The sequence below is a fragment of the Centruroides vittatus genome, unplaced genomic scaffold, assembly GCF_030686945.1.
Source record: "Centruroides vittatus isolate TY-2023 unplaced genomic scaffold, ASM3068694v2 contig_875, whole genome shotgun sequence".
Classification (NCBI taxonomy): domain Eukaryota; kingdom Metazoa; phylum Arthropoda; class Arachnida; order Scorpiones; family Buthidae; genus Centruroides; species Centruroides vittatus.
Genome location: NW_027122567.1, coordinates 2,465,653 through 2,483,324, shown reverse-complemented (window position 1 = coordinate 2,483,324; position 17,672 = coordinate 2,465,653). Strand labels below are relative to the sequence as shown.

Sequence of the window (17,672 nt, the reverse complement as noted above, 5' to 3'; positions counted from 1 at the left end):
AAACGTCAGTCAACTTTCAAATTAAATAACTGTGGTTTGAGAAGTTCTTTGGAATAGGAAAATTATTATTATTTTTGTTCTACTTTTATTAGTTAAGAATTAACATGTCTAGATTATAATAATAAGTATTAAAACTTTATCACGAAAAAGGATATTTAAAAAAATTACTTCTACAGACACTTTCAATTTTTACTTAGAAATAGATATATTCATTTATTATAAAGGAGACAAACAAAAATGTATTTGAAAAAAAGCATAATTTGAAAAACATAATAAAACAAATATTTATTTTATTTGGGTCTGTAATTAATCAAAAACGACGAAACACCATTTTAAAGTGATTTTAATTCAAATAATATATTTATAAATAATATGTAGCCAAAAATGTAGCCACGTCAAATTTATGTAACCCAAAAAGTAGCCAATGCACCAAATGATATTTTTTAGGCCAAACTAAAAAAAAGGGTAGCCAAATATGGCAACGCTGGATGAGCTCCAGACAAATGTCTGCGTTGTCACGGCAACCATAGAAACGGACCGATTCATTTTATTTTAGGTATGGGAAATTTGGTTGGCGAAGATTTGGCGCGAGGGGAAAAAGAGATCGGTCGCATTTCGCTTTGTGCTTTTATCTGTGTTGGGTGCCATTTCGACTTTTGTGTGGTTAATCATTAAAAATGAGAAAACTTTTACATAGCATTTTATTGAAAACTGAAATATTTTTATTTTTATCGTGGTCGCACAGCGGCAGGCACACATAAAACGATCGACAGACGCTATGGTGTCCGCGGGCATAGGGTTGGGGACCCCTGCTTTAGATTGTTTTAAATTTTTAGATAGTTATCACTTTTTAAATTTGTTCTTATTCATTCTAGTTGACAATTTAGTAAATTCAAACTATGACTTTCCGATCTTTAATCAATTTTTTTTCAATAATAAAAATAGCTATCTGTTGAAAATAATAAGTGTTTTTCCATATAATTGATTTAATGATATTTCAAAATTCAATAATAATTCTTTACCCAATAAAAAATGCTTTTATAATGATTTAATAGAAGTCACATAAGTTCGGAAGATTACAATTTAGCTCATCTTGTGTGGAAAGCTTTTAATTGTAGAAAATTTTCAGATTATTTGCGATTATATCAATTTGTGAATACAATTTTAGTTGCGGATATTTTTACAAATTTTCGTAATTTATCATTAAAGTATTACGATCTCGATCCAATTCATTTATTAACTTGTCCAAATCTTACATTTATTGCCGGATTAAAAATGGCTAAAATAGAACTAGAGCTATTTACCAATTTGAATATGAAGATTTATCTGAATATCAGAAATTACTTTTATCTTCTTTAAATCTAAATTTTAACAATAATATTAAAAAAATAGTTCTGACTTAAAAAGATAAATTACGTTATATTATACACTATAGAAACTTAAAATATTATCTAAAGGAAGGTTTAATTTAAAAAAAAAAAATCTATGAAATATTTTCCTTTAATCAAGCACCTTACTTAAAACCATATATATTTTTTAATAATGAAAAACAAAAACTTTGCAAAAGTCAATTCTACAAAAACTTTTTTAAATTAATGAACAATCCCTTCTATGGAAAATGTATGCAAAATTTGCATAAAAAATTAATTTAAAAGCCGGATTGAATAAAGATCAATGTAAAAAATATCTAGACAATCCTGTGCTAGAGAGTTTCCAAATAATCAACAAAGAGAGTAGTGTTTTTAGTTTAAAGAGAACAAATTTATTGCTCGATAAACCATTATACATAGGTTTTTGTGTTTTAGAGTTGAGAAACTTACATATGTATCAAATATATTACGAAGTATTTAAAAATTATTATAAATATAGGTATACCTCGCCTTACGTCGGTAATTGGTTCCAGGAAAGGCGACGTAAGTCGAATTTACTTGTGTAGTTACGACGTAAATCGAAACTACGGTGGAAAACGCCAATAATGAGCACTTAAAGACTGCTAAATAAGACGACAACACAGAAACACAGATGTTTTTATGTTTCGTTCTCTAGGCTTTATGATGATTATATTAACATTTACTGTAAATGTACATATTTTAATATGATTTTATGTGCTTTTAACGCTTTTCTAGTAATATTACGACTTCAATATTTGTGGCGGACAGATGTAAAGTCGAATAACATGACTTAACCTCGATTTTTATTTTTCCATATACAGTAGAGCATTGATTATCCGACCCCCGATTAACCGACTTATCGGTTAACCGACCGCGTTCTAGTCGGCAAATTCAAATGTCTGCTAGTGATGTGGCGCTACATTATTTGGTTATGTCTTGGCTACTTTAATACTATTTTTGTTAAATTTTTGCATGTTTTAGCTGGCAGCACTGTCTCGACCATGAAAGGGAGGCTAGTATTTAAACCAGGCCTAATGCACTATACTAATAATGTATTTTTTCATACTTTTCGGTTATCCGACCAACCCCAGTCCCCAATTAAGTTGGATAATCAATGCTCTACTGTACTTTTTGACAAACGACATATAATCGAGAACGACGTAACTCGAAACGACGTAACTCAAGGTATACCTGTATAGGGTTAAACTTTTGTATAGAGATACTGATTCTTTAATTTTAGAAATTTACACAGACGATATTTATGACGATTTAAAAAACAATCTTCCGAACATATTTGATTTTAGTAATTATGCTCTAGACCATCCTCTAGAGCAGTGGTTCCCAACCGGTGTTCCGCGGAACACTGGTGTTCCGTAAGCATCTCCCAAGTGTTCCGCAGATTTAGTCGCAAATCGGAAAGTGTACAATCGTATTCGAGCCACCGAATATCAAAAAATTAAAATCATAAAATTTTCACGAACTTAAATATATATGTATGACTCGTACTTACGGAGTGTACGACTGTTTCGAATAAGATAAAGGCAATGATAAAAACTGAATGAAATATGTAAAAAAACATCAGGCCCAAGTTTCCCATTAAAGTTATTTAGGTATATTTTTTTCTGTCTTAGAATTGGCGTTAATAATATGAGTAGAGATTTTGAATTATAACTGCTTAATTCTAATAAAATAACTGATGGCAAGCTTGTGTATTTCATATTAACTTAAGTAAGTGTTCCGCTAAACAAAATTGCTCACAAAGGTGTTCCGCATCCTAGAAAAGGTTGGGAACCACTGCTCTAGAGTCTAGACCATACAGCAAAGAAAATATAAACGAATTAGGTTTTTTCAAAGATGAAGCAAAATCGTTAGCAATATCGGAATTTGTAGGTTTAAAAGCTAAAATGTACTCGATTTCTGGAGAGTGCTATAAGAAAAAAACGGCAAAAGGCATTAATAAATCGGTTGCTAAATCAACCTTTCATCACGAGCTTTATAAAGCTACTCTATTTAAAAAACAACAACTTTGTCATAGTCAAACTCGGATAATAAGTAAAACTCATGTAATCACAGCCCAATTTCAAAATAAAATCTCTCTTTCATCTTTTTATGATAAAAAATATATTTTAGGTAATGGAATAGATACTTCATCTTATGGTCAATATTCTATTTCATCATAGACAGTTTTTCAATTCATTTTTAATACTTTTTATTGATTTTTTAATATTATTATTGTAATCCTTATTTTAATTCTTAAATGAAAATGTAACCATATTTTATTATTATTGTAACCCTAAAAAATCATAAATTAATGAGTCTATATATAGTATCAATGTATCCTTCAATTCATAAAGAAATGATAGTGCAAAGTTTACGTAAGTACAAAGTTCCTAACTATTTAATAGACCCTATTGATTTCACATTGGATAAAAATTATTTTGCAGCTAATGGAAAATATTATCGTCAAAAAGATGGTATCTTCATGGGATCTGTTATCGGCTCAAAACTAGCGGAAATGTTTATGATAGATATGGACAAAATGTTATCAAGATTAACAGGAATAGAATTTTTTGCAAGGTATGTCGACGATATAATTATCATATATAATAGTAAGATAACATCACCTGATCAAATACTGGAACAAGCAAATAAGATTAATTCATATATTAAATTTACCCATGAAATTGAAAAATATAATAAAATAAATTATCTAGATATAACAATTGAAAGTTTTAATAATCATCTTGAATATAGTAAATACGAAAAGCCATGTAATGCTAAAAAAAGTTATAAATTTTAAATCATATTGTCCAGTAAATCAAAAGAGGAATATATATTTGATGGAAATTAGTAAGATTCTTTCCAGAACAACAAAATCTAATGTAAAAGAAAAAGAAGTCAAGATGGCAAATAATAAGTTTTTTTAAACGGATACACAATAAATCTGTTTAAAAAAGTGGTATGATGACTTCATGTTAGATATAAAGTAAAGACAAAACAAGAAATTAAACAGTACGTATCGTTTCCATATATTAATGGTTTATACGAGAAATATCAAAAAATTTTTGGTGAAACTTTAATAAAATTAGCTCCAATCCAAAATAACAGGCTATCTGAACTGATGAAAATTGGATATATTGAAAAAAAGGATCCGTTGGAGGAAGAAGGAATGGTGTACAGATTACAATGCACGTGCAGAGTCTCAAATTTTTACGTTGGAGAGACTAAACAGAAGTTGAAGGTCAGACTGTCAGAACATCTCACTGCAGTACGTATAAAGGTCAATACTTCCCCAGTATTTTTGCATTGTGATATTAATAATTGTCAAATTAATGTTAATGAAGTAAAAATTGTGTATAAAGAAATAAATACTGTAAAACGAAAATTTAAAGAACATTTTGCAATTGTTATGCGAAGTAACTCTGTAAATTTAAATAATAGTGTGGTACCAGCAGAATGCTGGGTAAACCTTGTCAGATATATAAACTGTAAACATGGAGTAAGAGATTGTAATGGATAGTTATTGTGATTGGCAAATTGAATCATATGTGAATTTTAGAGCCCTACTGAAGAGACCAGTGTACTGGCGAAATGCATTTAGGGATAAATATGATGTAATGAAAAAAGTGTTTCTCTCTAAGAAAAACTGGTGTGATTTTTAACCTTTAATTCTGATTCAATTTCATTTAGTAAATGGTTTAGAGTTCAGAAGTTTTTAGGCTTCCGTAAGACAGAAAAGATGGAAAATTCGAATTTTCATGTACAAACTCACAGTACAATTAAGTAAGATTAGCAAATTTTGACTCCATCGTTTTAAATATTTTAATTTATTTTTATTGTAACCCTTATTTTACATGTTTTTTTATTCCAATAAAAGAGAGAGAGAGAGAGAGAGGGTTGTTGTCGTTTATTTAATCACCATCGGGACATAAAAAACTAAAAAGTGTTTTAAACACATCCACCGTATATATAGCGTAAAAGAATCAATAAAACGCGAAATAGCAAATAGCACGTTCTGATTAGTTTTGGTATGTGTTATTTGTTATATTTTTAACGTCCAATTTCCAAGAAAAAAAATAATATATTAAAATATAAAAATGTTATATAATATTTTTGTCGACAGATGATCTCTTGTATAAAATATTAAAAATATAAATATTAGTTCTCTTACATAAAAATTTTAAATATATATAACAGTTAAAATAGACGTTTTATTCCGAAAACTCTCGTTCAAATCATGCGGAAAAGTATAACTGAAGGGGCAACAAAAAAAGGATGTGGTTTCGATGTATACGAGATTTTTTTGGATACGAATTATCTCAGAATTATCAATCGATTTTAGAATTATACCAGAATCCATCGTATTTTTGCCCCTGCTCGATGCCTTTCCCTCCATGATTATATTATAGTACAGTATTTGATTTCAGTGTGATAAATGGTGAGCGACTCTAAAATAAAAGTTATAAAATGTTAAACTTTTAGCAAATTATTTCAGAATCTCTCAAACATATACTACTGCTGTTTTTGTAATGTTTACTTTTCAAGCTGATTTTACCAGTTCTTTTACGGGCACATAAAAGCAATCATTCTCGCAATTTTAAAAGATTACTTTTTTTTTTCATTTTATTTAAACACGTCTTATATCAAGTCTTTAGGACGTTAAGGTTAGAAACTTTCCTCACGTGCAGGACCATCGTAACCTATCCAATACAGATCACTTTTCAAATATTAATAGTAGACCAATATTAAGAAGTAGTCATTAAACATCCTCTCTCTGAAGGAGTACAACTAACAATCTAACTGTTTCGGTGGAATTAACTTCAACCTCCATCTGCAATGATCCCTTTTTCCTATCGAACCAACCGATATCGTTGCATTCGAATAGGAAAATTATATAATACGAGATTACTAGTGAGCACAAAAAATAATTTAAGTGGTTTTCCAGGGTGCCGACTATAAATATATGGTTCATTTTTCGCGAAATTTGATTGGTTGGCACATCAGCATTTAGTATTCGGCTGTGAATGAAAAAATTTGTTAGAGCTAACACTAGAAAAAAATGCTGTCTATTTGACCAATAAAAGTGTGTCATTTTGTATCTGAGTATCGCAATAAACATGATAATAGTTAGATAAAATAACTAAATTCTTTATATGGTTTTCATTTTAATATTTTTTACATTATAGTATTTGATTTATATAACTACAGATGTTATCTTACACAAATATTTATCACGCCGAGTGAAAAATCTAACACATTTTAAAAATTTTATTTTTCTACTGTACAATTTAAAGAATTTTTAAATGTGTACACTCAGCGTGATAAATCTTTGCTTAAGATAACGTTTGTAGATATATAAATCAAATACTATAATATAATATAATAGAAGAATTAGAAATATGAACTGATCTAATAATCTTAATGTCGATACTTATTTTATGCCCGAACAACGCTTGGCTTACCTGCTAGTTCTTCGGCAAATAAACTTATATTTTTTCAAATGAAAAATTTATTTGAAGTTATATAAACTTATTCATCGATTCTAAGCGCAAGTCTGTAAAATGTATACTTTATGTCTTTATTGATTATATGTGTATCGAATAGCTTCTTATCCACTGTTTTATTTAATTCATTCTTAACAGTAATTATAAAATTTAACTTTATTCATGTTTTCATAAAAACTTTTAATATATTTTATGCAAATATGTTATTAATTTTAAACGGAGAGAAAATGTTTAAGTCGTATATATCCTATATAATGAATGTCTTTTTATTTAATTTTACAAAATATTCGAATTTTATAAGTGATTATATAAACTATTTTCGTAACATTACTCATCAATGACATTAAATAAATTATCTTGTCCACTATCTTATGTCATTTATAAGTAATGTTATGAAAATAGTTTCTGCAATCGCTCATAAAATTCGAATATTTCGTAAAATTAAATAAAAAGACATTCATGATATAGGATATATACGACTTAAACATTTTCTCTCTGTTTAAAATTCATAACATATTTGCATAAAATATATTAAAATTTTTTTTAATAAAAACATGAATAAAGATAAATTTTATAATTACTGTTAAGAATGAATTAAATAAAACAGTGGATAAGAAGCTATTCGATACACATATAATCAATAAAGACATAAAGTATACATTTTACAGACTTGCGCTTAGAATCGATGAATAAGTTTATATAACTTCAAATAAATTTTTCATTCGAAGAAATATAAGTTTATTTGCCGAAGAACTAGCAGGTAAGCCAAGCGCTGTCCAGGCATAAAATAAGTATCGACATTAAGGTTATTAGATCAGTTCATATTTCTAGTTCTTCTATTATATTATATTATAGTATTTGATTTATATATCTACAAACGTTATCTTAAGCAAAGATTTATCAAACTGAGTGTACACATTTTAAAAATTCTTTAAATTGTGTACAGCAGAGGAATAAAATTTTTAAAATATGTTAGATTGTTCATTCAGTGTGATAAACCCTTGCGTAAGAAAGCCTTTCTAAACAGGGGCTCTATAGCAGGCATGTCAAAGATATGGCTTGCGGGCCATAACTGGACCGCGAGACAATTACTTGCGGCCAGCGACATGTATTCAGTAATACTATTTGTTTATATTTTATTATCTTGATACCAAAGAAAATGTGATATTTTGTACTTAAATAAATAATACTTAATAAACAAAATTGTTGAACTTAATTATTATTGTTTTTATTCTTATTTATTCATATTACTTGGAGTTATTTATTGTATTTGATTTATTTTTATCTTTAATTTCTTGTTTACATTATGTTTTCTCTATTTCATCTTTTGAATTTCAAATTAAAGTCAGTCTCCACAAGATCATAATACACATAGTTACATAATTCGCACTATTAATTCGCCTATAAAATGAGTGTTTTCGAAATATTAGTAAATTACAGTTTATTCTTGTACTTTGAGTTTTGCAATCCTTATTTTCGGATCAGTTTATAGACCTGTAAATTAGCCAAAAATGTTTCTTCTGCGATTAAACTTATTACAAATAGTGGTTTTTTAATTTATTGTCAAATATCGGGTTATTAGAAAAGAGATTTTTGAGTCAGCTACTTTTGGGTCTTCTCTAGAAAATTTTTGGCTACAAAGCTAAAAACATCTGGCCCGCTGTCATACTCCAGACAAAAAATTGGCACTTAAGTAATTTGAGTTTGACACCCCTGCTGTATAGCAAGCCCATTATGGGTTGGGTCAGGCCCACAAGGTTTAATAAAAGTTAAAAACATGACCCAATAAAAAAACTGTATATCCTTTTATACGAATAATTCTCTCATAAAAGTAAAAAAACATAAAATGAATAATCTATTGATGTCAATACTGAATTTATAAATTAAATTATAAAATAAAATTTATACTACTTTTATGATTTATTTTTATTTATGTTATTAAATAATTGAAATTAGATGAAAGTAATCGAATTTAATAATAAGTTTATGTCTAATTTACATAGTCTATTTCGAGTTTAATTTAAAATAATAATTTTAAAATTATTTATTCATTTATTTTAACAAGTTTGTGTATAAAAATTATAATTTTACAAAATTAAATTTCCAAATTCTTCCCGTTATATAACACGTGAATCATTTTTTTTTATTACATTGAATATAAAATGTATTTGTTCGTGACCCCGATTCTTATCATATCTCTGGCATATGATAAAAAGATTTAAAGTTGCCAAGTTATTATATAAATCATTACAACATGGCTTACATCTTCGGTATCTTTGATTATGTTTTAGTGTCTATCGGAATTTCAATAAGTTTTTATTTGTGAGTACAATATTTTAAATGCAGCCTTTTTCTATCTTTTAGTAAAATTTAAATGACGAGGAGTTTCTGTACATCAAATATTATAGGTTTTATATTAAATAAATTCTTTAATAAAAAATCTATTTTATGTAATCGATAGATACAAAGAATGAATTTTAAAATGTAAAATATAACTTTTTATGTAACATAACCCATGAAGTGTAAAAAAATAGATACTTTATTTTCATTATTAAGTTTTTAAGTATCATTTACATTATATACTGCTCAACTATTAATTATAATTATTAACAGTATTTTCGTCTAAAATGTAATTTGTAGAAAAGATTATTACAAAACTCCACTTAAACGTTATCTAGAGAGAAAAATAAAATAAAAAAATATTTGATTTAGCTTTGATTTTATTTCCAAAACATCAAATTTACTCAAGTTTTCAGTTGTACTATAGTATACATTGTACAAACTTATTTTAATAATGTTTTATATAAATATCAAAATCTGTCAAACTTTTAGATATTTTACACATTAGCATTTTTCAGATTTTAGTATTATCCTACAAACAATATTGTAATATGATAATTAATAATATATTTAATCTATAATATTAATACTGTATTAACTAATATATCCGATAAGTATATTATAATAAGTATGAATTGCATTTTCTTAAGTGCATTCTGCATTTCTTTCCATCCCTTCTACCACAGTGTTATAAGAGGTATCCCTCTTATAACACGGTGGTAATGTTCCAAACAAGTGCTGTGTAATGAGAAACCGAATTTTTAAACACTGTTAGAGGCAAATCGTGTTGTACGACTGATACCTGTATACTTTAAGTGAAAAATTTATATTCTGATTAATTATGTGCATTATAACAAATAAAATATAAAACGAATAAGATGAAATTTAATATAAAAATTTTTAAATTATTTTTATTTCTATTCTTTCAACAATTGTTTCAATTTAGTAAATTTTTTAAAACTTTTTGACTGTGATTGGCAACTCAAATACACAAGTAGGCTTATTGATAATGTTATTAAAACAGTTTAATGTGAAACAAATCATAAAATATTTCAAAAATTTATTTAATTTATAATCAATTTATAGAACCATTTTTAAAAATTGAACATCTTAGATTGTAATTGCATATAATTTACTAAAATATTTATATGTAATTCCAATATCAATGTGTACTTTGCACTTTTCACACTTGATTATAATCTAATCTTAATAACTTTAACAGTAATGTCTGTTATGCAATATCGTACACAAGATTTTCGTTGTTTATTTCATAATTAAATTGTAATAAATATATGCATATTTAATCTGGTTCTATTATCTTTAAAACTATTTATTCTACATTTAACAATGATATTAAACTAGAAATGATATAACTATAAAGAAATATATCAAGACACAATGTTCTTATTTTGAACAAACTGATACTCGATAATTTATCAATCATTTATAGATATAAATGAATTTTAATTTTACAATAATTCAGTTTTTATTAAAGTCTATATTGCACGTATATAGATATATGACTAAAGACTTTGGTTATTGGAAAAAACGTGGAATTCCTGAAGTGCCTCCGAGATTCCTCGTTGGATCAATAGGATATAATTTTAAAAGAGTAAGATTAAGTTTCAAAGAATATTTATAAAGATTTTACCAATATTCCTTATGCGATATTAAAATTTACATTTATGCTTAGAATCAAGGTAAACAAGAACAAGAATGGTACAACAAATACGGAAAAATATTTGGGTAATAGGATATAAATTTATTAGTTTTACAAGTAATAATATATTTCTAAATAAATAAATTTATGAAAATTTTAAAGTTTCGAAGAAGAATAAAGATTCTTAAATTATATTTTTTTTACGAGAAAAAAATTAAATTTTTAAAATTCTACATTTGAAACTTTCTGAGATATAAACAAAAGTCTAACTGAATTTGTAAAGTACGTGATAATTAATTAAATATAATATAATACATTGCTATACCCTTAAATGTTTCAGAATATACGAAGGTTCTAATCCCGCTCTTGTTGTAGCAGATCCAGAATTAGTGAAAGACATTCTTGTCAAAGATTTCCCTGTTTTTCCTGACCAAAGAGTATATCATTTTATTAAATTTATTAACTTGAAACTTATCTTACTTTTCTTATGCTGAAGAACATTTTAATTAATTGATCAAAGATTTAATTATTATCTTCTTTAATGGATATAATAGGAACTTCGATTTGGCGATCCAATTTTAGATAAAGGGTTATTTATGCAGTGTGGAGAACGATGGAAAGCTTTGAGGACCATGATGTCGCCAAGTTTCACTTCTGGAAAATTAAGAATGGTATGTACATTTAAATTAAGTTTAAAAACACATTTTATTAAAAATCAAATATTAAGCCATTAAAATCTTTGTTGACTATAAATTTACAGATGAGCAAATTAATGGAAGAATGTTGTCAGATTCTAATCGATAATTTAAAAGAAGCAGCAATGGAGAATAGAGAAATTGATATTACACAGTAAGTATAAATTTATGTATGAAAAATAGTAGTGCTTACTAGTGGACGAGTAGATAAAACTGCTGAACATGGTAATTAGTTGTGGGTTCGCACTTCGCCAAAGTGAAATTTCTTGGGTTTTCTTCATATTAATTCATACAAAATGTCAGCCCGGCATTGTAATGTCAAAATAAATAATTGCTCGTTTTCAAAGAATGTCCATTAAACTTGCATCAAAGAATAAAATATGTCCCAAGCTGGAAATAACAATATAAATATTCAGGAATATGAACAAACTACACTATTCTTTGTCTTCCATAATCCAAGATATTGTTTAGATTTAATGAAGAAGCAAGTAATGTGCAATTTATCTTAACATTCAGTTTAATTTTCTATCATTAAATTATATTTGATTTATTACTATATTACTGTTTGTTTGTTATTCATCTTTAGTATAATTCTGCTTGACTTTATTTTTAGGTATGCTAGTACTTTTACTATGGATGCAATTGCCAGATGCGCTTTTGGAATTAAAATAGATTCGAGAAAAGATCCAAGCAATCCATTTGTAACTGCTGGTAGAGAAAGTGTATCTCCGGTTCCTTGGAGGTTCATAGTAGCCAGTAAGTAGCCTACACGGATGAAAATTTGAATGTGGCTGTTGAAATTTTTTATTTATGTGGCTTCAACATAATAGAAAAATTAAATTGAGTAATTAAAGCAAGTTACCCAACCCTTTTTATTTATTTATTTATTAAAATTAAATCATGAATGTAACTAATAATTTATTATCGATAAAATTAATATTATGTTTTAAGAAGAAAACACTTTAATACGTCAGTTCACCACTAACTACAACCATTGATAAAACAATCAATGGTTTTGTTATTATACAGGTACTCCTCACTTTACGACCTATTTGCTTAACGACCAATTCGGGGAATCCCCTTTCTCAGTTTGAGTGTCGGTCAGTGGCGGATGGTGACATTCGCACTAAGCGTACTATAATAGTCTTTTTATGAATAAATTTGAAGTTTGTTGCATAATTTGTATAATTTTACAACGATCCTATATTCTCGGCGCAAGCTCCTCGCTTATCGACCATTTCGCTTAACGACGTAGTCGTCGGAACGGAACTCGGTCGTAAAGTGAGTAGTACCTGTACTGTTTATTACTGTATCATACAATTTTAATTGGTTTTAATTTAGTATTTTATGTAATTGTGTACACAGTGCACTGTGTTATTTATAATAACAATTTGTAAACTGTGTTTTCTCACAATATTTTAGATATTTATTGTGTTTACTGCCATATGTCTAATCTTTAAATGGACTGATGTACCTCGAAATAAATTCCCATGTTAATAAAAGTTATACAGTAGAGCGTCGATAAGTGGAACGTCGGTAAGTGGAATGGTCGGAAAGTGGAACGATTTTCAGTCGGACTGTGTCGTGCTGAATCGAATGTTTTTGATACTAAATTTACTTCTAAAGTATAATTTTCATGTTTTTTATATTCTTTAATATATTTATTTTGTTTGTACAAAATGCAGAAATAATTTTTAACGATACGATAGCCTCGATGATTATTATAAAAATTTTCGTTAGGCTTAAAATCGACGAAAATTCAACACGAAGCGACACGCAACGGAGAAAAATTCAACAGGAAGCGATACGCAACGGAGAAAAATTTGAACATCGGACAGGTTAATGTATTTTTTCGTACAAAGTCGTAAACTGGAACAAATCATTAACTGGAAAGACCCCAGTCCCCAATTGGTTTTACTTATCGACGCTCTACTGTATTTGAATAATTGAGTCTGTTTCCATCTCGTCCTGACGTGATAAGCCCTTTTCATCCGATAATTTATTTCTATTGCATTTATTGTTTTCTTTTTATTTTTAAATAGAGATATTATATTTTAAAATTATTAATAATTTGAGGTTTTATTAAGTAAAAATTTTGATTATTTTTATATATTCAAAGTATTTTTATTAGTTTTGTTTTTAAATTATAATTTTATTTCATCGATAAAATAGAAACAACCATCATATTAAATTGCTGGAACCTACGAATTATTCATAATTCTATAATTTTATTATAGTTTTATAATGTGATTAATAATGATTTTTTAAAATATATTTTCTCTACTTTGAAAATATTGAAAAATGAAAATATTTTAATTTTTAGATCTTTTTCCTAAACTCGCAAAGCTTGTTCGACTGTCATTTTTTAATCCCGAAACCACTTTATTTTTCAAGAATGTTATTGAAGAAGTAGTGAACAAAAGAAAAGATTTAAAAGAAGTAACGAAAATTGTATAATAAAATTCTAACTAACAGAATAGAAAATAATAATTCAAATTACCAAAATTACAGGAAGAAAAACCGAAAGATTTTTTACAATTTTTGTTAGAAGCCGTAGAAAAAAATGAAGAAAAAACGCAAAGTATCTTAATTTCTTTTCATTTTTAGTAATTTAATTGGTTTAATTATAATTAAACATTACAATCGATTGTTTAGAATTTGAATTGGATGATGTCGTGAGCCAATGCGTTACATTCTTTATTGCCGGATATTTTGCAACTTCTGTAGTTATATCATTTGCAGCTCACCAATTAGCGATTAGTCAAGACATTCAAGATAAACTAATTAAGGAAATAGACGAAACTGCAAAAGATTCTGTATGGTTTTTCTATTTTACAGCTATCTAAATAAATTTTTGATTAAAATGTTTGAAATTAAAGAGTATAAATAGCGATAGAATAATGATTAGCTACTTAAATCGTTTAATAAATTTTATATTGTTGTAAAACATATTTTCTTTAAAGAGAGAATTAGATTATGACGCCATTGTTGGAATGACATATTTAGAAGCGTTTTTTCAAGAAGTACTTAGAAAATATACTCCAGCAATTAGGTAAATAGTCTAATTATTTCCTAATAATGCTGAAATAAATTATCTTAAAATCAATTTTTGGACAGAAGTCTAAAACAGTTTATTTATCTTCAATCGTATACAGTAAATCATATATTCAATATAAGATTTACCGATTAATTGAAACGGGGTGAAGTACAGTAGAAGATTAAAATTACCGTATAATAATTAGTTAATCCTGGGATTCCCAACGGGGTCGATATAGACCCCCAGGGGTCAACGGAATTTTGAAAAGAGTTGATGACACTCAAGGGGTCAATTGGGAGTCAATAGAATAATCAGATACTTATTGTACTTTTTCGAGAATTTCGGATAATTTTCAAATAAATATAATAAGTATAGTAACTTGATATATTACACGAAATCTTAAAAACAACAACAATTTTAAGAGGGTCGATTAAAAATAATATTTTTTTTATAGGAGTCAATGCAAGAAACAGGTTGGGAACCCTTGGCTTAATCTAAAATCACCCATTATTCTCTTTACATTGCTTCTAAATGATATGAATTTATTTAAATATTTACTATTATTAAAAAAGTTAAAAATGTGATAAATTATAAATTTTATACTCATCTTAATCCAAAGTATATAAATATGAAGTAATAATTTTATATAATAAAACAATATAGAAAATATTTTCTAGATTAGAACGCACTGCCGTTGAAGACTATACATTAAGGAATACAGGAATTACGATTAAAAAAGGCACTGTTGTAATCATTCCTGTTTACTCTCTTAACCACGATCCCAATTACTTTCCTGATCCGGACAAATTTGATCCCGAAAGGTAAATAAAACTTTCTCATCAAAAATGGATTGTGGATTTCTGAAATGTTAGAATATTTTTGAGAACTTATTCATATCATTTAACATTAACATAGAAGTAACTTGAGCTAATTTGTAGTGGTAGTGTCTTCTGTATAGTCTCCCTCGATGTGCAAGAAGTCATGATCAATTGGATTGTTACTTCTCACATATATATCACGAGTTCTCAAAATCTCCTCATAACCCCTAGTGACTGCGAACCTTCTCCATACATGTGTTAATATTTTTTTGAAGCATCCTTTATATAAAACATAAAACGTCTTATTTTAAACTCTATATAAGCTTAAACGTTTTTTGCAATCCGTTATTTCATTTTATAGCTAAATCAATTTAATGTTACTCAGTTCTTTAAACATTATTACTAAATTTTTGTAATACTTTAATGTTCCTGTAAATTCTTTTCGACTGATAATTTTTAGTTTTGAAGTTATTAAATACTTTATTGAATATTTTTCATGTTTTCTTCAGTTCTTACTGTTCATTATTAATATCTGTATCTATATCTATAAAATTTCTCTGAAAATATTCAGACAGGGGAACACAGAAATGTTTAGAATAGCCCGGATCACATACTTATCTTCACTTTTGTTTCTGTCGTTTCTCAATCCAATACCGTATAGCCTATATTTAATGAATAGGTTTATAATTAAGTAATATTGTTACGTAAATAAAGTTAATTAAAAACACTTGTGTTTTGTAGATTTTTGTCGAAGAAGAGCAGCATTATTCCTTTTACAAATTTACCTTTTGGATATGGGCCCAGGAGCTGTATAGGAATGAGGTTCTCAGTTATGGAGATCAAAATGGGTCTAATTAGAATGTTACAACATATTAGATTTAAATTGGGAAAAAACGAAACAGTAAGTAAAATTTTTTAATAATGTTTTAAACGTCTCATTATATATAAAAAAGAATAATTTAAATTAATTTTATAGGCAATACCCGACTTCGATGAGGCGCGAGGTCTTAATAGAGCAAAGAGTACTTTTTTGAAAATTGAACTCAGAAAATAGCATTGTTATTTGTATATAGTCTAATGTGAATTCTTGTGATGCAATGCTAATAATTAAACGTCTCTTAAAAAATTGGGACTTTTAAAATTTAACTTTTTACCTGGAGAAACTTCTCTATTGCAGGAACTTCTTAACAGAGTTTTACTGAATATTTTAATATAAGAATTACATATATTATTTATTCCAGTAATATTCCTTAGTTTTTAGATAACTAGCCTCTTTAGCCAGACTGTCCGCTTTTTCATTTCCTTGGTCTTCGAAATGTGCTTTGACCCAGCTAAACACAAGTATGTTTTCACTTTTCACAATATTTCGCCTTATATTATCTATTAGTTCACTTTTATTGTTACCATCATTAAGAGCTTTTAATACAGCCTGATGTCTGTGCAAATAGTAATTTCTATATTTTTCTTCCTTTGGCTTATCCAGATAATTGCATGATCTATTGCTACTAATTCTGCTTGGTAATTTGTGAACCTTTTATCTAACTTGATTTTTTTATGATACTGCTCCCTATTTCTATAGTAATAAACATACGACGCTCCCACTCCTTCTGAGGATCTCGATCCGTCTGTGTTTATCCTGATAGTTGTATTTCTTTATATGTATTTTCTCCCATTCATATCTTAATAATTTTTGTTGTTGTTTCATATCTGCTTCTAGCTCGTCCTCTTTGTTCAATAAGTCATTATGAGTTTTGTTTTCTTTTAATATTTTTCTTGTGTCACTACGCTGTCGTATTCCCAAATCTAGAGGCATTAGGCCCGCCAGTACACAGAGTGCGTCGTTTGATGCAGTACGATATGCTCCAGTAATTCTTAATAGCATTTTCCTTTATAGGCTGTTTATTTTCCGTTTCATATGTGTCAATTTCATTCTCTACCCCCAAATCTGGGCAGCGTATGTGACAATTGGGATTATAGCACCTTTATAAATCTGTGTTAAAGCCCTTCCGCCTAGACTCCATCCTTTAGGCCGCGACTGCACTAGCCGTAAAAGGGTCGTAAAACCCCTCACCGTAAAAGCTTTTAATCACGTGACCATGATATTTTACGACCTGAGCAGGTCGTAAAATATCATGGTCACGTGATTAAAAGCTTTTACGGTGAGGGGTTTTACGACCCTTTTACGGCTAGTGGAGTCGCGGCCTTACGTGCTACTTTCTCTATTTCT

The 17,672-nt window shown here is 27.8% G+C and overlaps 1 protein-coding gene and 1 long non-coding RNA gene across 2 annotated transcripts in view; both read left to right on the top strand.

Annotated features, from left to right (window-relative positions):
• Positions 1-16,499, top strand: part of LOC136983078 (uncharacterized) — a 139,947-nt gene extending 123,448 nt beyond the window's left edge. The window contains exons 18-32 of the mRNA XM_067279711.1: positions 3,836-3,968; positions 9,128-9,217; positions 10,751-10,847; positions 10,929-10,981; positions 11,236-11,332; positions 11,450-11,566; positions 11,656-11,744; positions 12,204-12,346; positions 13,914-14,029; positions 14,102-14,171; positions 14,246-14,406; positions 14,554-14,642; positions 15,305-15,448; positions 16,187-16,346; positions 16,422-16,499. Of these exons, the coding sequence (XP_067135812.1) occupies positions 3,836-3,968; positions 9,128-9,217; positions 10,751-10,847; positions 10,929-10,981; positions 11,236-11,332; positions 11,450-11,566; positions 11,656-11,744; positions 12,204-12,346; positions 13,914-14,029; positions 14,102-14,171; positions 14,246-14,406; positions 14,554-14,642; positions 15,305-15,448; positions 16,187-16,346; positions 16,422-16,499 (1,637 nt within the window). The remainder of the gene's footprint in view (positions 1-3,835; positions 3,969-9,127; positions 9,218-10,750; positions 10,848-10,928; positions 10,982-11,235; positions 11,333-11,449; positions 11,567-11,655; positions 11,745-12,203; positions 12,347-13,913; positions 14,030-14,101; positions 14,172-14,245; positions 14,407-14,553; positions 14,643-15,304; positions 15,449-16,186; positions 16,347-16,421) is intronic.
• On the top strand, positions 1,317-3,500 carry LOC136983024 (uncharacterized). The gene is made up of 3 exons (XR_010881964.1): positions 1,317-1,869; positions 2,591-2,725; positions 3,211-3,500. It is a non-coding gene; the product is annotated as an uncharacterized lncRNA (long non-coding RNA).
• Positions 16,500-17,672: the final 1,173 nt, after the last annotated feature.